At 38.7% G+C, this 22,462-nt stretch overlaps 6 protein-coding genes across 6 annotated transcripts; all 6 read right to left on the bottom strand.

The window, feature by feature from the left end:
• Positions 1-2,726: 2,726 nt before the first annotated feature.
• LOC6542167 (ficolin-1) lies at positions 2,727-3,359 on the bottom strand. Its single transcript, XM_001968602.1, has one exon. It carries the CDS (start codon positions 3,357-3,359, stop codon positions 2,727-2,729), a length of 633 nt encoding a protein of 210 aa, XP_001968638.1.
• An 8,916-nt stretch (positions 3,360-12,275) lies between these two features.
• On the bottom strand, positions 12,276-12,695 carry LOC6541565. The gene has a single exon (XM_001968601.3). It carries the CDS (start codon positions 12,633-12,635, stop codon positions 12,339-12,341), a length of 297 nt encoding a protein of 98 aa, XP_001968637.2. The 5' UTR covers positions 12,636-12,695; the 3' UTR covers positions 12,276-12,338.
• Positions 12,696-13,354: 659 nt separating this feature from the next.
• Positions 13,355-13,582, bottom strand: LOC26526142. The gene has a single exon (XM_015159970.2). It carries the CDS (start codon positions 13,574-13,576, stop codon positions 13,355-13,357), a length of 222 nt encoding a protein of 73 aa, XP_015015456.1. The 5' UTR covers positions 13,577-13,582.
• Positions 13,583-14,928: 1,346 nt separating this feature from the next.
• LOC6541147 (leucine-rich repeat extensin-like protein 3) lies at positions 14,929-15,530 on the bottom strand. The gene has a single exon (XM_001968600.3). It carries the CDS (start codon positions 15,423-15,425, stop codon positions 15,105-15,107), a length of 321 nt encoding a protein of 106 aa, XP_001968636.1. The 5' UTR covers positions 15,426-15,530; the 3' UTR covers positions 14,929-15,104.
• A 436-nt stretch (positions 15,531-15,966) lies between these two features.
• Positions 15,967-16,634, bottom strand: LOC6542343 (spliceosome-associated protein 49). Its single transcript, XM_001968599.3, has one exon. It carries the CDS (start codon positions 16,504-16,506, stop codon positions 16,198-16,200), a length of 309 nt encoding a protein of 102 aa, XP_001968635.1. The 5' UTR covers positions 16,507-16,634; the 3' UTR covers positions 15,967-16,197.
• A 411-nt stretch (positions 16,635-17,045) lies between these two features.
• On the bottom strand, positions 17,046-17,526 carry LOC6542347 (leucine-rich repeat extensin-like protein 3). The gene has a single exon (XM_001968598.3). The coding sequence runs from the start codon at positions 17,400-17,402 to the stop codon at positions 17,157-17,159; it is 246 nt and encodes an 81-aa protein (XP_001968634.1). The 5' UTR covers positions 17,403-17,526; the 3' UTR covers positions 17,046-17,156.
• Positions 17,527-22,462: the final 4,936 nt, after the last annotated feature.

Here is a 22,462-nt window from a genome sequence, read left to right as displayed (position 1 = left end):
ATTTGCTAACGCCAGAGAGGTAAACTGAGTTGACTTATTGTGTTGGGACACAAGTTCCTTGATACAATAGCATACATCTGAAATAAACAATTATGCATAATAAAACAAAATCCTTTGCCATTGCTAACTTAAATAAGCTTAATAAAGATATTTTTCAGCGGTTTGTTCGCACAAGCCTTGGAAAGTATGCTATGCTTTTGTAGCTCAGCGGAGAAACAAACCGTTGGGTAAAAACTAAGAAGACTTGCATACTTTTCGGCGCACACATCTCAGTTTGAATGATTTTCCAGCGCAGGAAATGAAATATATGTACAAAGAATTGCGATAGGCATTTTCGGCAGTACACTCAATGGGGATCTTTGCCCCCATCCTTATATCGCTTTTTTCCCCCACATGCGGAGACCAAAAAACAGAAAGCAATTGCGAGAGCTTACCGAAAACAGCGCTATATGCGCACTCATTGCCCAGATGTCACCTATGGCGACGGGGGCGGGTCGGGAAAGTGGGGGCGTGGCACATCTACAGCCTGCAGCTTGGCATTTAACGCATTGTCCTTTTAGCCATATTGATGATGATGCCAAATGACACCAAATGGCATTGGTGGGCAAGACAATGACGCCGTGGCTTCCAGCTAGGATTTTCACTATCACTTGCATGGTGTCCAACTCCAGCAAAAATCTGTCCCTCCTTGTTTTTTTTACACAGCGAGAATAGGTTTCTTCTGACCGACAATACCTAGAAAAAAAGAATTCAAACTTTATCAAATCAAACAAAATTTACTATAGATATAAGATACAGTTCCAACGCCTCAAAATGTATTCAATATCTTAATTAAAATAATTTATGTGCCCAGTTTCAATTTGTACAGTGTCCTTTCTTTTTCATTTTTCCATTTTTCCCTGCTGCCCGACGATTTCCCTCCAGATCCTTTGGCGTCTCATGCGTTGTTGTCGCAGTTGTTTCCATGTTGTGTCTGCCATTATTTCGTGGATTTTTGGCTGCTTTAGCATTTCACTTTGATAGTCCTTGTCGTGGAGAGATGGGCAGGACCATCGAGGGGTTTTCCGCAGACTTCGTCCTCCTGGCTCGATTCCACTTCATGGCAGCTTTCCCGCTTTATCTGGTCACAGACATAAGTTTTGCTTTGCCCTCCATTTTTATTTCGCTCTACAGATGATACTCCCCACTAACTCATCAACGCACATATGCTCGCCTTTGGATTTTTTCTTCCTATTTTTTGCTTTTTTGGTTCCCACACTGAGTAAGAAATTTATTTTTATTTGTTAGAAGATGGCTGGGCTGCTTGACTTTTCCTGTTGCTGTTTCCGTTTGCTGTAAATTTTAGTGGATTATCCTGCCGATCCGTCTGCTGCTTTTCCTCCCATTCGTTCGGTGAATTTATTCAAACTTCACTAAACACAATCAATTTACGAATTATTATTATGCCTTGCAAAGTTCTTTGTGGCCCAATGCAAGAAAAAGTTACGGATACCCATTAATCCTGCGGTCGCAAGGACACACTGTTTACTGGTTCTTTATATAAGAACAGAAATTTAATTCGCAATTATTTCTACATATTGAAAGTATATGTAAATACTCGTAATTTTTTATAAACACATAACCGTTTTGTCTGTGATCAGATAAATATGATGATAAAATAATGAGTATTCCGAAGTTGAAACTTCCGAATCTCTGTGCGAGTCCTTGATTTTCTTGTCGCCATTTGTTGGCAAGTCCTTTTTCGCATTTATTGCATTTGTTACGCAGGACGAACCCTCTTCCTTTGCCTCTTCCTCTTCCCCTCTCCGCCCATTGAGAGCACTTTGCGCTTATGATCTGCTTAGCCTGACCGGCCCCGCCCCCTGAACGGCCGCCCCCTTCTATATACACTCCTTTCGGATCTGGCTCATTTGCCAGCCGCCTCTTAGCTTTATGTTTACGATTTCCATTTCCATTTCATGTGTGGGCGTGGCGCCCTGTAATTACCACTTAAAGTCCACCCACAAAAGCAGGAAAGGCAGGAAAATCCATGGAGTGGGTGAAAAAATAAGGAAGAACAATGGGGCTGTAATCATAATAAATAATAAATGAATGAATTTTATTGCTTAATGGATTGCAGTTACACTCGCTGGAGTTGAAGTTCTGCCCTGGGTCCTCTTTCATTGGCATTAGTCACACTTTATTTATGAATTATGATACGCTTTTCGGGTTAAATGGCTTGGGCCGGCATATTGAATTGGTGAACGGATTGGACGCACTCATTGAAAACTTGTTGGATATAAATAGGACTGAAGTCTTTTAGAAAGTTGTGCTGCCAAGAAAAAAGTTCAGCTACTAACTAGTGCATAAACTGTAGTATATACACAAAACTTATTTGCTAATGAAAAAAGCATTGAAACAAATTAATAAAAATTGAGCAACAAAAATTATAAATTTAACATTTACTTCAGATTTAACATTATCGTTTCCTTGCAAACAATATTTAAAATTTTTTGTATGTAGCTAACAATCACTTTTAAGGGCGATTTGAAGATGTGGTCTTCGGTCTGATCATCATTTCGGCACGTTTTATGTCTTTTTGCAAAGTTAGCCAGTGTAATCTTCCCTCATTTGGCTCATTTGCGTATAACCCACACAGGTTGCTAAAATAGTGTTAAATAGCATTTTAAAAGCACAATCAATAATATGCATACCTCTTATAACAAGTGCTGTACCACCAAGCACCGTCACACATCACAGCAATTGTGCTTTGGATCGCCGTAATACCGATCCTTGGTGCCAAATGGTTTGCCCACGTGGTAGGCGAGGGAATCTCCGGCATTTCCTCTGGCCGTTCCGATGGATTCGAGGGTGTAGTTGCTGTGCTCATTGCCGATCCTAAAGTTATCAAACGTCTCGTAGACCTCATTACCGCTGAAATCTTGCAGCATAACCAACAGTTCCTGTGTCTTCGCATTGGTGAGCGCATTAATTTTGTCCAGTCCCAAAAAGAACTCATTGCTGAGTTGGCCAAATCCTGCCTTGTAGTCAGCCCATCCGCGGTAAAAGTCCTCGCTGCCATCGGTTCTCCGCAGGATTATGGTCCAGCCACCGCCGACATTCTGCTGATCGCAGGCCACTTCAAAGGGCTTTACACTGTACTCGGGTACGCGAATTAGTATCTCGCTGCTATTGGTTGAGTCAGCTGAACAACTCGAGGGATAGGCGATTTCACAAAACGTAAACTTGGCTTCCAAGTCCGCCAAAACATTAGAAACTTGCGCTTTTATCGCTGCAATATCATCACAAATTTCCGTTTCATTTATTTTGGCAGAAGTACTAGAGACTAGGAGACAGCAAAATATTGCTAAACGTAACATGGTGCTACTTGATCTGCGAATCGACTGGGCCCCCTGAAATAAATGCCAATTTTATCATGGTTTTTATCTCAAGATTCTGGGAGGGATTTATCTTTATGCAGGTGGGGCTTATTACGCTGGCGTACGCACGATTATGAGAAAGATTTATGTCTACTCACATCTTAATTGGAATTAGACACACTTTTTCAGCTGTGAAGTAATTAGCACGGGTTTTCTTACTTCTTTTATATTCCTTAATAATATAATCTCCCGTAATCAACGTTTTTAGCCAGATGGCGATGGCTTAAAAGATTGTTCTGCCTGGTCGCAGAAGCCACAATAATGAATATGTCCTCTGTGAATAGACTGTTTTAGTTACAGAATTTCCAGTTACATTATTAGTTTTCCGGAAGAGAAGAGTATTTCCAGTTCGCACTGCCCTTAACCCTTTAGCCCTACTTAAGGATTTACTCGCATGTCCTTCAGCGGTCAGCACACGACACTTTCAAAGGATTCCCAGTCCATTTGAGTCGCTCGTCAGCCGTTCCGCCTCCGAATTTGAGTAATAATGATTCATTGCCTATTAGCAGTTAATTAGACTTAAAAGAGGGCCATCAAAGGGCTTATACTTTCGCCACGGGACTAATGAAAAACTATTGGGCCAAGTCGGCTTTGAACTCGTTGCGAGCCATTAAGAGAATATCCGGCCAAGCGGTTACTGCAATTAGGTGAGGCCCAAAATCTTGGCCAGAAACTCGGTCATGGACCATTGAGGCAATTACGAAATTTGCGGGCGCAGGACGGGATTAATACTCGGGTGAGGACCGTAAATAACTAATATCTGTTTATGATTATTACAGTCTGCCACTCAATTGGATTAGCATTTCGCATTTCGCAATTACCATTTCGCATTGTAGTCTGTCTGGCATTTTTGTTCGTCTTTTCGCTGCGAGTTGTCATTGGTTTTTATGTCCATTATTGTCGTTGCCATTAGGCCGATATTGATATGGTCCTTGGGTATTATTTAAGCCATACACCCACAGTAGCATTTCCCCTTTCGCTTTGCACAAAATCTGTGAGGTGTCATGTTGGTTTAAATGCCCGGGGAATTCGGGACATCCTTGACATGCCGCTGTGGTAGTTGAAGTTTACGATAAATGCCAGCGTATCCGTCGTTGGAGGTGTAATGTGCTCTTAATATTTTCTTTGGCTTTGCCCCAAGGAGAGGTTTTTGAAGCCTCGAGGCAACGAGAAATCCGTTTAGAAATAAACTTATGTTTCGGCTTCTTGGGGCTCCGTCAATGGATTTTTGGGAGCGAAGGTAAAGGATTGAAAGCCGAAGGGATCACCGTGGAGACATCGTTCAATCGTTTGCCAAGCACGTTCCTAAACTCAGCCAAATTGACAAACAAAAACCCTTTGCTTGGCTGCACTGCCCGAAAACGTAGCAAACCATTGAGTTATGTTTTAAAATTAATAATACAACTTAATCCTTTTCTTTACTCACAAGCTCAGAGCCAACACTTTATTACAGCTTCCAGAATTTATTTTAAACTTCAGTTGTCTAGCTGCCCTAGCTAATGGTAATTATTAAAATTAGTGTTGCACTTTAAAATGAAACCCTTTGTTTCGAGTGCAACCGAAATTGGGCTCATCAAGTGCGTGTGTTCTGGGGAATAAGGCATTTAGGTGGAGCGAATTGCCAAAGCCAAACGCAATTTCCAACAAATATGGATTGGATTCACTTACAGGGAATCGACCTATAAGCCCCCCCCCAGACGCCCCGCAATTTGGCTGCCCAGAGGCGTGGAAAAGGGGCAGCAAAGGGGGTTGTGCAGGGGCTGCATGGATCATTGCCCTGGCAACGGTAGTCGCTGTACCCTAATTGACTTTGCATGCCATAATGCTTTTTAGCCATGTAAAAGCGTCATCATGTAACCGCCAAAAACAAAACGACTAAACGCACACAGGCAGGCTTACTCACACATGTTCATGAAATCGAAACTGATTTTAATAGAAATTCAAATCCTATTTTTTATTTTTTTATATTTATTTAAGTATCTGGTTTGCCTAATTGAATATGTTGGTAGTTTTTGTGATTAAATGTGAGTGAGTAAATATTTAAATATTCGCATCAGATATAAATACCCTTAAAAGTTGTTCCCAAGTTTGTAGTGCATTTTATTCTCATTTCCATTCGCCTCGTTCAATTTGCCTGTTTAGCTTTTCAATTCAATCAAATGCATTCCAAATTTTGGGCCCAATTGTTGTTTGCAGGCAGGCGGAAGGCCCAGAAAATTCGCGAGCCTCGTTGCATTTTTATGGCCCACACATTTGGGCCTGGTCGACTGCACAGTTAAGTAGCCAACGCGATGGACACGAAACGGAAATACACTGGAAAAAATTGCGCACCCTTTTGTTTTAATTCTTTAAATCAAATCAATGAATAAAAACAAATGTACAACTTTAGTGAATGTGAAATATAAAATATGTTTACTTTTCCAAAACATCTGTTGATTTCCTAATATCGAATCGTTTTATTATTGAATAGAATTCTCAAAAACATTTTTAAGTGTAGGCACACATCTGCATTGTTGTATTTAAATAAGAGCTTTAGCTATATTTTTTCAGTGTACAACTCTACAGCTGCTGTCGTCGTTGTTGTTTGGTTTTCTGGTTTGGTTCGTTGCGAAAACTTTGTTAACTTTGCACTGACCCCGCCCATATTTGACTGGTCCACTTCCTCCGCCCACTTCGCCCACTGCCACCCCCTTTAAGCCACTCAACTCGGTTGACAATATTTGCCAAAACATTTGTTGTTGCTGCTGGGGGATCGAGTCAATTGAATTTAAGTGGCTGCAACGGCAACGAAGTCAATGACATTGCTCGGCCACTTTTGCGGTCCTCGAATATGTTGCATAGTTATTGGCCAACTCAACTAACGCTTTTGGCCCGTACTTCTCGCATTTCGCATTTGGGTTTAGGTTTTCGCTGCTATTTTTATTTTAGCAAGGCATCATCAATTTTCATTGTAACGCGATTAGTTTGCTGGGCACTGGAAACGGATATGAGACAGCGCGAGGCTAACTTCATTTTTCCGACCGAAAACGCTGATGACCATAAATGCCAAAAGCAGCACAGCAATCGCCCCAGCCAGGGATTTTATAAATGATGAGTACACTCGAAAAAAAGGCCCAGCATCACATGCAATAAACGCGTTCCTGTTCATAAAAGTTTTATAGTTCTAAGGTATCAGGTCGACAGAATACTTGTGCCCTGTTTATTACTAATAAAATGTTCAAATAACGAGAAACAAGACTTTTTGGCAGTGTAAAATGCCTTAGCTAAATTTTTGGCATCGAAAAATTCCAGGCATCTGCGTTATGTTCGCGGCGTATCATTTTTCTATGGGCCATGTGTAATTTATGCTCCATTTGCTGGCCGCCTCTCTTGTTGCTTTACTTTCACAATTTTCGCCTATTTATTGTGCGGCCATTTCTATATAATCTCTACGGTCTTCTATTGTTTGCTTTTTTGGGGAGAAAAGTGTGGGGCCAAGGGGGGTTGGGGGCGGCACCATGATAGACACATGCTCTTTTGATTTATGAATGCAAACGAGCTTCAGAGGCCCCAATAAAAGCAACACAATCAGCACGGCCAACACGGAAATCTCCATTGAAATAGAAATCGCTTTTCTTGTTTGGCCACACGCATTTAAAGCAATTAGTCTAAAAGTGCTCCACCTTTAATTTCATTAGGCCATGGCTGAAATGAAAAGCAATGCACAAGTTCTGCCGAGTTCCAAAGTTCGGAAATACCCTGGACGGAGGTATTAGTTCCTCCAAAAATAGTTTATGTGCTCTCCATTCATAAGAGTTTATAACGTGCAGCAGCAAGTGATGAAACATAGATTCGTTTAATAAAAATCCAATTAAAGGATAACCAGATGGTTTCATCGGAAACCTGATTAAATGTAGAATCTTTGTTGCCTGGCCCTTGCAGTTCGGTGCAAAAAGTGCAACTCAATCCTTTGCCGCAGTTCTAATGAAGCAATTTTCGCTAAAAGCAGTCACCACAGCAGCTTTTCTTTCCATTTCCCGATTTCCCGATTCCCCTCGCCCTCCCCCTTTCACTTTTCCAGCACCATCAAGTGTGTGCGGGATTCGTTTCAACATTTTTAGTTGCTTCGACGCGTGTTTGTTTCAAAAAGCTCAAATTGCTAGTGCCACGAACAAAATCCCGACCGGTGGCCCAAAGAAAAGGAATTACAGCTGACTCTGGCACTGACTTTTCGCAATTATCCAGCGCACCAGAATGCCCCTGCCACCTCGGAAAATCCACGCCCCCTGGAAAACTCGCTGCCCGCTTTTCTCGGCTACGTGCGAATTTATTGATAGCGATATTTTCTGTGTGGGAATGCGGGGATTCGGGTTTTTTGGGTTGGGGGAAGCTGGAAATGTGTGCTAAGTGCATTTTACATTTCCGGTCAATGGCGCTAACCTCACGAAATCTTTGGGACTTAGTTTCCTGCACTGCAGGCAAAAAAATTGCTCATACAACTAATTAGGAGTACAAACTCCATATTCATTGATTTTTGGTCTTTTTGGCATGATGGAGTGCGAAAAAGGTATAGCTTAATATTTCAGTTTCTACACGTATATATTTTTCGCAGTTGCTTAAATATTTCTTAGTGCATAGGTTGCGCTAACTTTTAAAATGTGTAGTTCATACAATTACTTCAAGTGTTGAAATGACCCTTGCCCCGTTTACAATCCCTTCGCTCTGATTACATTTCTTATTATATTCGAGCAGTTTTCGCTCTGGTTTTCATTTGCTTTTCATTTGCCATTTGCGTCACGCTTCCTTCTGACCCCCTGCCCCCCTCTTTTCCCCTTTGGGGGCAGGGGGCACGGGCAGAACTGGCAATAGCCAGTCTCAATAGAGACCTCAGCGATCCTAGATGGTACGTGTCCCGGCGCACAAGGGTTAAGGGCGAAGAAAGGAACGCCAAGGAGACACTTGCAAGTGTCGACACTTCCACTTTCGAACTTTTGCTGCTGCCGCCTTTTATTTTATTTTATTTTTTATCTTTTATTTGCCCCCTTTGCATCTGCAATTGCTGCGTAATTTTTATTAGCTCTGAATGAGCATCTCAAGTGGCGCTCTATTTATCTGGGAAAACCCCACGCTCATTTCCAAATTGCCAACATAAATTTATTTGTTTGGCAAAACAATTTGGAGCCTCCAAACGCGCCTCTTTGATGCGTGTCTCGTTTTACATTTTTTGACAATTTCATTGTTCTGCGCCTGCCTTTTATTTTGAATGATAATTTTTGTGGCGCGTGTGTGGGGGGCGGTCACGTCATATGACAAAAAATAGGGGGCGTGGCAGCAATGCTTTTATGCCAAAATAACAAGCCATAAACATTTGCCGTTGCCATTTGCCCATTTTCGCGCGAACTTTCTAAAAAACAGGAGTAACAAATAAAGAATGATAAAGAATTTTATTGCACATACGCAATGTGCACAGAAAAAAAAATTTACCAAGTATAAATCAGAATATATTCAGTAAATAATAAAGCATTTTGTTGTGGTGACCAGCTTGAAATTGAAACTAAACAACTTCGAATTTCTTCAGTGCAAATTAATGCTATTATTGTTTGGCTTTTCAGTGTACAAAAAGCAAATAAAGCAAATGGCTTTCACGCATTAGGATGCAATCCCTCTATTACTTTACTTCAAATGGCCGACAGTTTGATATTTTGATTGTTTGCCTGCCTCAGGTACTTTCAGCATTTGGTGCCTTTGATTAGTTGACACATTTTATGTGTCAGTCGCAGGAAAAGGGGATATTTAAATCCAGAAGTGAGTACCACATCTCAAACTGTTGGCTGAATACGTAAGCGACTGACAAAGCTGTTTGGCTTAGCTATAAATACATTTTTTAAACATTCACCTTGCGGGTTACATCCGGTGATTTTTGGGGTTCTATCTCTTAGTCAAGATTTTAATTGTATACTGACACGTGACTTAACCTTGCACTGCTGATGCACATGCTTTTAACCCATTGAAAAATTAAGGAGTATATAAATATAAATATTAGTTGCCACTATACAAATATAATGTAGTATTTTAACAATTATGCAATTTGCTGTTTTTGCTTATCATAAGTAAGGATGTATACAAAATCTACGAAGCACCTAAATAAAAATATAATAGCTAAATCTGCCAAGTGTTCTGGACAACTAATTAACCGCACTGACCAATTCACAGGCAATTACTGGTTTGCACTCGATTTGGGGTAAATGCTGCTCCTGGGGGAATTTCCAACTATTTTGTTGGGTTAAGTTTCTGGTCAATGTGAAGCTCATGCTGCTGCTCCAGTTGGCCGATGAGCTCACCATAAATTAAGCATATAGACATGTGCTCAACTATAGTTATCCCCCGAACATATATGTAGACCAACTCTCGTTGAGGAGGATGGTGCATGTCTGACCAAACATTTTGTATAGGACAATTTCTAAATGGAATTTAATTTCCGGATTAGAATAGACATTTCATGCATGCTGTGTAGAGGAAGGGGTAATGCACTCTGTGTTCGTCTTGCCTGGATTTGCCCCGCTTTTCCCTCCCACAGCGTTTAATTTCCCAGATTTACTGCTCGCACACACAGAGAAAAATAATGTCTAAGATATTCAAATACTTTATTCAAAATCTGATTTTGAGCTACAATTCAGCTAAATAATTTTGTTTACCAAGTTGTGTTAGTTTCAGTTGAGAGTTTTTCAACGTTAAGATATTTTTTTCAGTGCTCTGCATATTGAAGCTTCTTCTTTTCAGATGTCTCAATGCCTCAATGAACAATCACAACAAAAGGGTTTGCCTGTGTGTGGCAAGGAGGCGGCAACTGGTGGGCGTGGCTAGTTAAATGTTCGAAAATGTGCGGCTTTCCCATCGCCTTCTTTTTCTCCACCTGCCGTTTTTGGTCTTTGGCTTTTGTTTAAAATTTCGAAACAATTTTCCCCAGCAGATTTGATGAGTCGAGAGTGGGAGAGGGATCATGATTGGCTAAGTGAAAAGGGGTAAATCGAAGGCGACTTTGGGAAGAGCAGCCACCTTTGTGGGCTTGATTTAAGCCCAACTCGAGTTATTAATGTAATTTGATTTTTGGCAACAGTAGCTGAGGCAGACAAAAGCCATTGATGTTTAGGGACTGGCTGCTCAAAATTTTGATGATAATGACGATACTTTTGATGGGTTGACATTGCACAAGAGCAGGCAGTGAAGGGTTAAGGTCCACTTCGGGGAGCAGTCAATTTTTTAATAGAGTGTAAATTACCGGAAACACAATTAAAATGTTCCAGGCTAAAATATCAGAAAACGAGTAGACAAAAGCTAACCATAACAAAGGCTAAAATCAAAACGAGAACACCAAAAAGGTTTATGGGCATGGGAAAAAGCAAGGGTTGAGTTTAATTAATGGTTTAAGGCTGGGGAAATCATTTGGGGCTAACTGCAGGTTTCTCAATCGTCAAGAAAACGACGAAAATAAGGGGTTAAGTACTCCAGCTACTTAACACCCTCTGAAATCCACCCCCTTAATCGTTTTCGGAATTTTCCAAGACGCTAAACGGTCGACAATGACGTTGACGTTGGCCTAGGGCAGGCAAAAATTGTCGGAAACACCTTGTTTTTTGACTACCTCCGAGGCAGCGGCTTCCATATATTTTCCAACTTGTTTTCCAACCCCACCTAAATGCTTTTCCACCCACGGCTATTGTTGTTACCCGCACATAATATGTTCTTTGTTTATAACAAGGGAGAAAACAGGTCGCCGCCGTCTGATGAAGCGAATGTTTAAAGGAAAACATTAAGTTTGTGGGAAAAGGGCTTGCGGATTTTAAAAGAGTTAACCTACTTTAAAAACTCAGAATATCCGTGAACTAGTATACATTATTAAAGGCAAAGCTGAATTCATCAGATACCTATACCGTACTGAATTTGTTGGATACAAGATAACACTTGAGAGAACAATCAAAATTTAATCAGCTTGTATGTGACATTTACTAAAATAATGTTAAATAACGTATTTGCGTTCAAACTCAACAAAAGCCACTGACGCCAACTTTTAGCCTTCATTTTCGGACTGCCCCACAAAATGTGCACAGGTAATATACAGGTAATGCAGCCATTGTCTTTGAAATGAATGAATAAGTGAGTCGGGGAATAAATGAGTGACCCCAGCTGAGGAAATATAAAAAGACAGAGGCGTCTGGGTAGAAAGGGATGAGAGGAGCAAGTTTAATATGAATTATTATGTGCAGGAAAGTTGTATGATGCTGCTAAACCTGGGTGGAGACCTTTGTTAAGGTGCCAACAAAGCACACACAGCAAACCGAGTGAGTTATTAAGTCCCTTGCCTGAATACCCTTCCAAATGAAAAGCGGCTTTTTAAAAAAACAGTGAAGGAGTTCAAGGACCAGGAAATATTTTACAATATATATGTAGCCTGCCAGTATACCCGAACTAATCAGCCATGGATGTGAACAGCAATATCTAAATTGATTCAATATTTAAGGTCTTGTGAATCATAATCCATTTGTATCTCAAAGCAATTTGAACTAGGGTATACAAGCTGCACGAATGCATGGGCACACCTGGCCAACATTTACGTTAGGTCTTAACATGCCCCGTGTATCTGTTAGATACAATTTGTTTTAATTGCACAAGTTGGCAGCGCTGGCTTGCAGCAGCAACGGGCCAATTAATTTCTATTTAACTGGGTCTCAGCTGAGATTTTCGCCCAGTGACACTGTAAAGCGATTTTTGTATTTCCGAGTTCTTGTAAAGCTCGTTGTACTACCAAATATAACAGCTCTAATAAATGAATGGTTAGAACATCCAAATTGATCACTTAGGCGGTATGAAAATTTGCAATGTTCTTTACATAAATTTTATTTGGTTTTTTAAGAGGTATTTCTTTGCAGATCCATGAGTTTCTCAGTTCGCTGCCACAGCCTGATCGTACTTGGGTGGCAGTGCGGACATTGTCTGAGACTGCTGCTGAGACTGCCAGTGGGTTGCACACTGGGCAGGCATCACTGTGGTGGCTGTGGTCTGCACTGGACAAGCCACCTGGCCTGCTGGCACGGTCACCACAATGTTGTTTCTGGACATCATGCGACGGCATCTGCGGCAAGGACGACCCCAAGCCAAAGGATTCGCGTAGTAGAGGAGGCCCCGACGATGGTAGCATTCGCACTGAACGTTGATATTAACATTATTAACGTTACTCATTTTTCCACGTTATTCTATCTAGCTTGGTGTCTTCTCACTATGACTTTGGAGCGCTAACTGTCCACTTTCCTAGTGGTCTCTACTATATATATTTTATTTGCTTTGGGGCTCGACATTCAGCGCGATAAGGAAATCCTCTTTGCCTTTTTATCAGCACATTGATCGATCAAATTTGCTGACTCCCCTAAGTGCTTCAATTCCTCCAGGGCTGGCTGATCGCATTGTTCAGTTCACTGGGGTCGCTGATTCATGGGTGCTCCCCAACTGGGGGTTGCCTTCGGATTGGGATTACAACGTGAGTCACCCTGGGCAACTGGGAACTGGAAAAGTGTCAGGGTAGCTCACAATCATATGCTAATTCGGGTAAGCTATTGAGATTGATGCACTTGGTTCCGCAAGCAAGCTGATTAGACATAAAGGAAAATATATAAGTGTAGCTGGATAGATATTTTTGGCAACTGCTATATTAGCTGATATATTAAAAAATGTAATACGACTGTTATGATTAATCAATTAATTGTTACCCATATTATGATATTCAAAAGCCATTTCCCAATATCTAAGTCTACTACTCTAAGTCTTACTCAAATGTGATCGAAAAGGACAAATTATGTAAATCTAAGGCTATGAAAGCGCCATTCTTCAAAGGTAAGAGTGGGTATAAATTGTTTCGTTTTGCTCAGAAGTTTTATTTAATTTTAAAAAGTTTTTTTTCCCAGTTAGCGGGTGGACACAGAAACTGGCACAAAAGTAGTTGTGGTGCTGATGTTATTGGTGGCAACTGGTACTCCCACCTGAGTGGGCACCACCACGACATTTCTGGACATCATCCTGCGGCACTGGCGACAAGGACGACCCCAAGCCAGGGGATTCGCGTAGTACAAGACTCCTCGGCGATGGTTGCACTCGGCGCACTGGAGGTTGATATTGATGTCAGACATGATTCCTTCCCGTCTTGCCTAGGCTGTCCTTTAAGTTTTCTCAGCTCGACTGCCCTCTAATTTGGCTTTTACCATAACTTATACCCCTTATATACGATCATTTCAACTGCGATAGGAGCAATTGGGGACATTGTTATCACTACAATGATGGATTAACTACGAGTTTAATTCTTCTGCTGCTGTTGTGATTCATTTAGCCCAAGCATTCATTTAGTGCATTTATTATGACTCAGTATATATTTATGCAAAATAAATGGATGTTGATATTGCAGTTAGTCAATGTTCAGGCTCAACTGCCTTTAAGTATGCATTTGACCAGGTCTTCGCCTTATTTATATAGAGGAATTTTGATTGTGATAAGAAGACTCCCTATCTTTTTGTCAGGGAAGTCCCTCGATCCCTTTATTTAGCTGTGACTCATATATTCTAGAGATATTTAATTAAACATCATTAACCATTCATTATTGAGTGACGAATCAAAGACCTATTTTAAAGTAGTTTTCTCTGAATAAATTATTATCAGAGAAGATTTAAAAAAAATAAAATGTAATGTAAGATAGTTTCCCACAAACATCCGGAATATATTATATATATTTAAAATATGCCAAATTAGTTATATAATTATAATTGAAATGCCGCAAGAATGCTATAATTTTCAATATGCAAACATGGTTTAATTTTTACTAAGAATTCCGCAGAATGTTTCATATTTTTTAGAACGTTTCATTACACAATAGCCACTTAAGTCGAGAAAACTATCAAGATAGCGAACTGGATCGTTAGCATTGTCCCGTTTTCATTTAATAAAGTTAAAAATATGTTTATGTACTGACAACACTAGTTTTACAATAATTGATAAGCTGGCTTCGACCAAAGGACATCAATCATTTCGCACCAGTCAGATAGCAACCAAAATCAAATAATATACGAATAATAAAAAACGACGAAAGCAATTACCCATACAGAAAATAGAGGGAGAAAAAGGAAGCATGACCATTGTTTATGGCACTGGCCTGCACTTCAATTTTCATATTTGTACCATTAACATTGCAAATAAATGCTGGCATATACGTATACATATATTCACAATATGAAAATGTGTCACAGCAAGAACCGACATTGAAAACCAATCAAGTATATTTCAATTAAGGTAAAGTGCATTTAAGTTATTTAAGCAAATATTTCGAGCGGATTTACAATTACATTGGAAATAAGATTGAGCCGAATTAAAACGTCAGCTTATATGAAGAAATATTTGCGTGAACGTTTCGGTAGACTTTTTGCCATTATAATAAATAATTTTTGTAGTTACGAACTCAAGCAAAACGAAATTCAAACATAAAAGGGTGAACTGTTTTTTATTTTTTATTTTTATTATACAAGGGCCTATTTTTTGTAAAAAGTTAGTTTATAGTTTCTATTTGCGTGTATTCTAGTGTATTTCCAGTGCTTGCTCATGAAATACAGGAAGTTTAATAAATATTTTAAACGTTGTTCACTCTTTTGGAGGGTCACAATGCGACCACGCCTACCACCTGGGCGGCGGGGGCTGCTGGACAATGATGACCTCTTCCCTGGGAGGAGGACGCCGACCGCCAATGTTGAACTCGATGAAGGGGGCTCTTGGTGGCACCACATCCACCTCGATAATGGGTCGTGGTGGTGGGGGCTGGTAGACGGCAGCTGGTGTGATGACCTCCACCCTGGGCGGTGGTGGTGGATAGCGGCCGCCCACTCCGATCTCAATCACTGGCCGAGGAATCCTTGGCGGGACAATGTCCACCTCCACAATGGGCCTTCCATGGTGATGGTGATGGTGATGGCGACGTTCCTCCTCGTAGTACGGCATGTTCTTCAGAAACTATCCAAGTATTGTATCCTCGGTGGTGTAGTGAATGCCTTTGGCTGCTTTGTCGAACTGAACTTGCTTCTTCAAATGGCTAACTATTTAAGTCAATTTTTATCGCTAATGGGGGAATTTTGTTTTCTAATTTTGTTATGTGCGTTTCGCACAGTAGCTTAGTCAGTTATCTTGTCAGGTGGAATTAATGTGTTTTTCGATAAAAATAAAATTGATAAACGCGATTTGATAAAAACCAAATTGCGAATTGAATTTCGTCAAGAGAGTTCAAGGTTTCCATGAATCACCACTTACTATTCAAGGGAAAGGACATAATTCTAATGTTCTGATCTATGATTCATAGCAGATTGTTTCCACATTAATGCAGATATCGAAAATGACTTGTAGAGCTTATTAAAGTAAACCACGTGAGTATTTTCGTTGGAGTGCAAACGACTTTATTTATTTGATGTCAATGTCTAGCAGCACACTTAGTAATTTTGTTAGATATTTACATGGTTGATAGAAACCATGAAAGTTCCTTTTCGCACCTTCCGTTGCTTTCAAATTTGTAACCTCAATGGCACTTATTGCCTAGGAACCCATTATCAACACAATTGCACCACTCTGCGTTGCCAATTCAACTTAAGATTAAGACAAAGAGATATCTGTTTTGCTTTTCCTGCTATCTATCGCTCCTTACACTCTATCGATAGTACATTTTATTTGTAAGTGGTCGTGGAACATTGAAGTGATGGTTAGTTTCCCAGTCCGAACTCGTTCACCACTGCGGATACGGTGGATTGTTGTAGGGCTGCTGATACTGGTACTGGTACTCGTAGGCCTGCTGCTGCTGTGGATAGTATCCATTGGTGGCCATCGTGACGCCACCGTACGGCTGCGGCATCATCACCTGGGCGCCGGGCACATAGGTGGCCGCCGGGGTCATGTAGACAACCTCGGTGGGCCGAGGCGGAGGCGGCGGCGGATAGTAGCCGCCACTCCAACCGGGAACCACATCAATTTCGATATTTGGACGACCATGGTGATGGCGAGGAGGACAGCCACATGGATCTTCATAGTACTGCATAGTTGATTAACTAGCCGAACAATCAACCAGTCAACCGGGCCAACTTCACCAACCAGCAACGCGTTGAGTACTGGAAAGGCCAACACAAAACACGTCTCGCTCGAAACAAACTGGAACTACGAAGCTCCATCAATCAGGGTTTGAGGGAATTATTCCAGTGGTTAGAGGCAGAGATAAGGTGGCTTAGTCATCCGCCAAGGACTGATAACGGCCACCGGACAGCTCTGCAATTACAGGTGATCGGGTTTCGCCATTCCCTCGCATTTTGTTTACTATATTAACTGATTCCGGCTTATCTATAGCTAGCGGTGTAATTTTTCTTAGATAAGAGAAAACGGTAAGAAAAAACGGAAGTTGCAACAATAATAAAAATGAGAGCATAGATTTTAGCTCTGCTAGACATCAACAAATCAACAAGTGGTTGCCGTTTAAATTAACCAGGTGTTCCAGATAAAGAGGTGCAAAAACAGTGTTTGAGATTTTGATAATAGAAATAAGGAATGTGTGTGAAGGAATGATTACATCTACAAAACAAATTAATTCGCTAATCTTTGTTTATTGTGTTTTACTTTATGGAGGACACATATGTGGTAAGTAAGGTTACGTAATATAAATTCATTGTAAAGGAGTTGGCAGATCAAAGTTCCTTCTCAATACTGTGGATTGTGGTAGTGGTTGCTGGCGGGCGGTGGTGGTGGATTTTGGTAGTACGGTGGTGGTGGAGCCTGTTGCACCACCATAACTGGTGGCGGTGGCGGAGCTTGCTGCTGCACCACCACAACTTGGGGTGGAGGACGGTGATGGCGGCGTGGCCATGTGGGTGCGATCTGGACCTTAATCACGGGTCCACGACGATGAGGTGGTCCTCCGCAATGATCGTGGGGTGGTGGTGGCATGGTGGTGAAGTGTGGTTGCCAAAATGATGTCTCCGGTAGAAAACCCGTCCAACTGTGACGCCTTATCGCTGGTAACTGAACTAACCGAATGCCCAGCTCATGGGGCTGACTAACTAAACAAACGCCAAAATATCTGCACTCATAAAAAAGCTCGATAGCATTTACTGATAGCAGTTGGTGGTACTTTTATTACCGAATGTATTGATTCTAGAGCAAAATTATCGATAAATAAATTGAACAAGATAGAATGCTATAGTCGAGATCCCCGACTATCAGATACCCGTTACTTACATAGTGGAAGTGCAAAAGAGAAATTTCAACATTTACTGGAATGACGGCAGAAATTGGGAAACAAATAATGAAATGAAAAAAAACATTATAATCATAACATCAAAAAAATATCAAAAAAATTAAAAAAAAACATTTCTAAATTTGAATGCAGATTTTTAGAGAATAGCTCCAGAAACATTTAGAGGTATGCCACTTCAAAATCGGATTAAGATAAGTTGAGTTATGGAGTCTAGAACTTCGGATTTGGGGCATTTCTTAATATTCTTGAATTTCTACATCAAAAAAAAGACAAAAAAATTATAAAAAAAAAAATTTCTAAATTTGAATGCAGTTTTTTAGAGAATAGCTCCAGAAACATTTGGAGGTATGCCACTTCAAAATCGGATTAAGATAAGTTGAGTTATGGGGTCTAGAACTTCGGATTTGGGGCATTTCTTAATATTCTTGAATTTCTACATCATAACATAAAAAAAATTACAAAAAATTATAAAAAAAAAAAATTCAAAATTTGAATGCAGTTTTTTAGAGAATAGCTCCAGAAACATTTAGAGGTATGCCACTTCAAAATCGGATTAAGATAAGTTGAGTTATGGAGTCTAGAACTTCGGATTTGGGGCATTTCTTAATATTCTTGAATTTCTACATCATAACATCAAAAAAATGACAAAAAAATTATAAAAAAAAAAATTTCTAAATTTGAATGCAGTTTTTTAGAGAATAGCTCCAGAAACATTTAGAGGTATGCCACTTCAAAATCGGATTAAGATAAGTTGAGTTATGGAGTCTAGAACTTCGGATTTGGGGCATTTCTTAATATTCTTGAATTTCTACATCATAACATCAAAAAAATGACAAAAAAATTATAAAAAAAAAAATTTCTAAATTTGAATGCAGTTTTTTAGAGAATAGCTCCAGAAACATTTAGAGGTATGCCACTTCAAAATCGGATTAAGATAAGTTGAGTTATGGAGTCTAGAACTTCGGATTTGGGGCATTTCTTAATATTCTTGAATTTCTACATCATAACATCAAAAAAATGACAAAAAAATTATAAAAAAAAAAATTTCTAAATTTGAATGCAGTTTTTTAGAGAATAGCTCCAGAAACATTTAGAGGTATGCCACTTCAAAATCGGATTAAGATAAGTTGAGTTATGGAGTCTAGAACTTCGGATTTGGGGCATTTCTTAATATTCTTGAATTTCTACATCATAACATCAAAAAAATGACAAACAAATTATAAAAAAAAAAATTTCTAAATTTGAATGCAGTTTTTTAGAGAATAGCTCCAGAAACATTTAGAGGTATGCCACTTCAAAATCGGATTAAGATAAGTTGAGTTATGGAGTCTAGAACTTCGGATTTGGGGCATTTCTTAATATTCTTGAATTTCTACATCATAACATCAAAAAAATGACAAAAAAATTATAAAAAAAAAAATTTCTAAATTTGAATGCAGTTTTTTAGAGAATAGCTCCAGAAACATTTAGAGGTATGCCACTTCAAAATCGGATTAAGATAAGTTGAGTTATGGAGTCTAGAACTTCGGATTTGGGGCATTTCTTAATATTCTTGAATTTCTACATCATAACATCAAAAAAATTACAAAAAAATTATAAAAAAAAAAATTTCTAAATTTGAATGCAGTTTTTTAGAGAATAGCTCCAGAAACATTTAGAGGTATGCCACTTCAAAATCGGATTAAGATAAGTTGAGTTATGGAGTCTAGAACTTCGGATTTGGGGCATTTCTTAATATTCTTGAATTTCTACATCATAACATCAAAAAAATTACAAAAAAATTATAAAAAAAAAAAATTTCTAAATTTGAATGCAGTTTTTTAGAGAATAGCTCCAGAAACATTTAGAGGTATGCCACTTCAAAATCGGATTAAGATAAGTTGAGTTATGGAGTCTAGAACTTCGGATTTGGGGCATTTCTTAATATTCTTGAATTTCTACATCATAACATCAAAAAAATGACAAAAAAATTATAAAAAAAAAAATTTCTAAATTTGAATGCAGTTTTTTAGAGAATAGCTCCAGAAACATTTAGAGGTATGCCACTTCAAAATCGGATTAAGATAAGTTGAGTTATGGAGTCTAGAACTTCGGATTTGGGGCATTTTTTAATATTCTTGAATTTCTACAACATCATAACATAAAAAAATGACAAAAAAATTATAAAAAAAAAAATTTCTAAATTTGAATGCAGTTTTTTAGAGAATAGCTCCAGAAACATTTAGAGGTATGCCACTTCAAAATCGGATTAAGATAAGTTGAGTTATGGAGTCTAGAACTTCGGATTTGGGGCATTTCTTAATATTCTTGAATTTCTACATCATAACATCAAAAAAATGACAAAAAAATTATAAAAAAAAAAATTTCTAAATTTGAATGCAGTTTTTTAGAGAATAGCTCCAGAAACATTTAGAGGTATGCCACTTTAAAATCGGATTAAGATAAGTTGAGTTATGGAGTCTAGAACTTCGGATTTGGGGCATTTCTTAATATTCTTGAATTTCTACATCATAACATCAAAAAAATGACAAAAAAATTATAAAAAAAAAATTTCTAAATTTGAATGCAGTTTTTTAGAGAATAGCTCCAGAAACATTTAGAGGTATGCCACTTCAAAATCGGATTGAGATAAGTTGAGTTATGGGGTCTAGAACTTCGGATTTGGGGCATTTCTTAATATTCTTGAATTTCTACAACATCATAACATAAAAAAAATTACAAAAAAATTATAAAAAAAAAAATTTCTAAATTTGAATGCAGTTTTTTAGAGAATAGCTCCAGAAACATTTAGAGGTATGCCACTTCAAAATCGGATTGAGATAAGTTGAGTTATGGAGTCTAGAACTTCGGATTTGAGGCATTTCTTAATATTTTTGAATTTCTACATCATAACATCAAAAAAAAGACAAAAAAGTTAAAAAAAAAAAAATTTCTAAATTTGAATGCAGTTTTTTAGAGAATAGCTCCAGAAACATTTAGAGGTATGCCACTTCAAAATCGGATTAAGATAAGTTGAGTTATGGAGTCTAGAACTTCGGATTTGGGGCATTTCTTAATATTCTTGAATTTCTACAACATCAAAAAAAAGACAAAAAAATTAAAAAAAAAAAAATTTTTAAATTTGAATGCAGTTTTTTAGAGAATAGCTCCAGAAACATTTAGAGGTATGCCACTTCAAAATCGGATTAAGATAAGTTGAGTTATGGAGTCTAGAACTTCGGATTTGGGGCATTTCTTAATATTCTTGAATTTCTACAACATCAAAAAAAAGACAAAAAAGTTAAAAAAAAAAAATTCTAAATTTGAATGCAGTTTTTTAGAGAATAGCTCCAGAAACATTTAGAGGCATGCCACTTCAAAATCGGATTAAGATAAGTTGAGTTATGGAGTCTAGAACTTCGGATTTGGGGCATTTCTTAATATTCTTGAATTTGTACAACATCAAAAAAAAGACAAAAAAGTTAAAAAAAAAAAATTTCTAAATTTGAATGCAGTTTTTTAGAGAATAGCTTCAGAAACATTTAGAGGTATGCCACTTCAAAATCGGATTAAGATAAGTTGAGTTATGATGTTTTAGCCAAATATAATAGTATCAAAAGTATATTTTTAATTTATTTAGTACTTACTCAACATAAACTCAACATAAATTAAACAATTGCTTTAAACAATATTTTGATAAGCACGAAGAAAAAAAATTATCCAAAGTGCAAATATTTGTGTATGGTTAAATGCGATTAAATTCCTTAACTCAACTGAAAACAAACTTTAGGCTGAGAAAATGTTTTCCAGCCTCAAATATTTATCCAATTTTCAGCCAAGAAAAGTTCCCAATAATTCTTTACACATTTTCCTTGGCCGGTAAATATTTTGCAAACATTTGCACGTCTATTATGCAAAGTTTGCAGACACGATTTTGCCCCGAGGGGCGTCGTGGGCAAATATTAAATGCATGGACAGAAAAACATGGTAAATTCTGCCGGTCAATCAAGAAAAGTCTCTCGAGACTCGATGAATCTCAATCACTTGATCAAACAAATTTGGATTTTTCGATTTGACAACCAGAAGAGCGGTGCCTCTTTGACTGTTCTTAATTGAGTGGTTCGTGCTGCATTTCGCATTTCGCATTTCGCATTTCGCATTTCATTCGCTCTTTGAATTGTCACTTCGATCAAAGAAGTGAAGGGTTAAGAACCATGGGGGTTAGGGGCTACGGGTTAAGGGTGCTTGGCCTAAAAACTTAAACATGCACAAAGTGGCAAACGAGTTTCGGGCAAAGTTTTCAACTGCCGCAAAAGTGGGAAATGAATGCCGCATAACGCGCAACATATCGACTCAGTTTTTGTGGGCGGGCAGTGTTGGTGGGCGTGGCTGGCCGCATGACAGCCAATCTCTTTAGTTATTATAGCCTTTAAAAGTATATTCAAACTGGCTGTAATGAAATCACTGTGAAAAGTGTAGCCAATTCCCTTTAGGGATCAAATATAATTTGACATTTTGCTAGACCTATTTGGAACAGAAAATTTCTTAGCGGAATGTGCTTGAATAGAGCATTAAGTGCGTCGCCTTTTAAGCACATGTATTTTTGAACTCCTTGTGCATATTTTAGGAAATGAATTGCGGCCTGGTAAGATAAAATGTCTCCGTTCCCGGGTGAAGAATCAAAATCAGAAGATTGGGGCCTGGAATCGGGAGTTGAATCTGAATCTGAAGCTGAAACTGAGGCAGCGCCATCGAATCGATAGCTGTCAAA

This window comes from Drosophila erecta, unplaced genomic scaffold, assembly GCF_003286155.1.
Source record: "Drosophila erecta strain 14021-0224.00,06,07 unplaced genomic scaffold, DereRS2 tig00000055-arrow-pilon, whole genome shotgun sequence".
Classification (NCBI taxonomy): Eukaryota; Metazoa; Arthropoda; class Insecta; order Diptera; family Drosophilidae; genus Drosophila; species Drosophila erecta.
Note: the sequence above shows the minus strand (reverse complement) of the source record. Positions and strands in the feature narration are given on the sequence as shown.

Coding starts and splice junctions, on each gene's coding strand:
- LOC6542167 (XM_001968602.1), bottom strand. CDS start 3,359: ATGTTACGTTTAGCAATATTTTGCTGTCTCCTAGTCTCTAGTACTTCT.
- LOC6541565 (XM_001968601.3), bottom strand. CDS start 12,635: ATGAGTAACGTTAATAATGTTAATATCAACGTTCAGTGCGAATGCTAC.
- LOC26526142 (XM_015159970.2), bottom strand. CDS start 13,576: ATGTCTGACATCAATATCAACCTCCAGTGCGCCGAGTGCAACCATCGC.
- LOC6541147 (XM_001968600.3), bottom strand. CDS start 15,425: ATGCCGTACTACGAGGAGGAACGTCGCCATCACCATCACCATCACCAT.
- LOC6542343 (XM_001968599.3), bottom strand. CDS start 16,506: ATGCAGTACTATGAAGATCCATGTGGCTGTCCTCCTCGCCATCACCAT.
- LOC6542347 (XM_001968598.3), bottom strand. CDS start 17,402: ATGCCACCACCACCCCACGATCATTGCGGAGGACCACCTCATCGTCGT.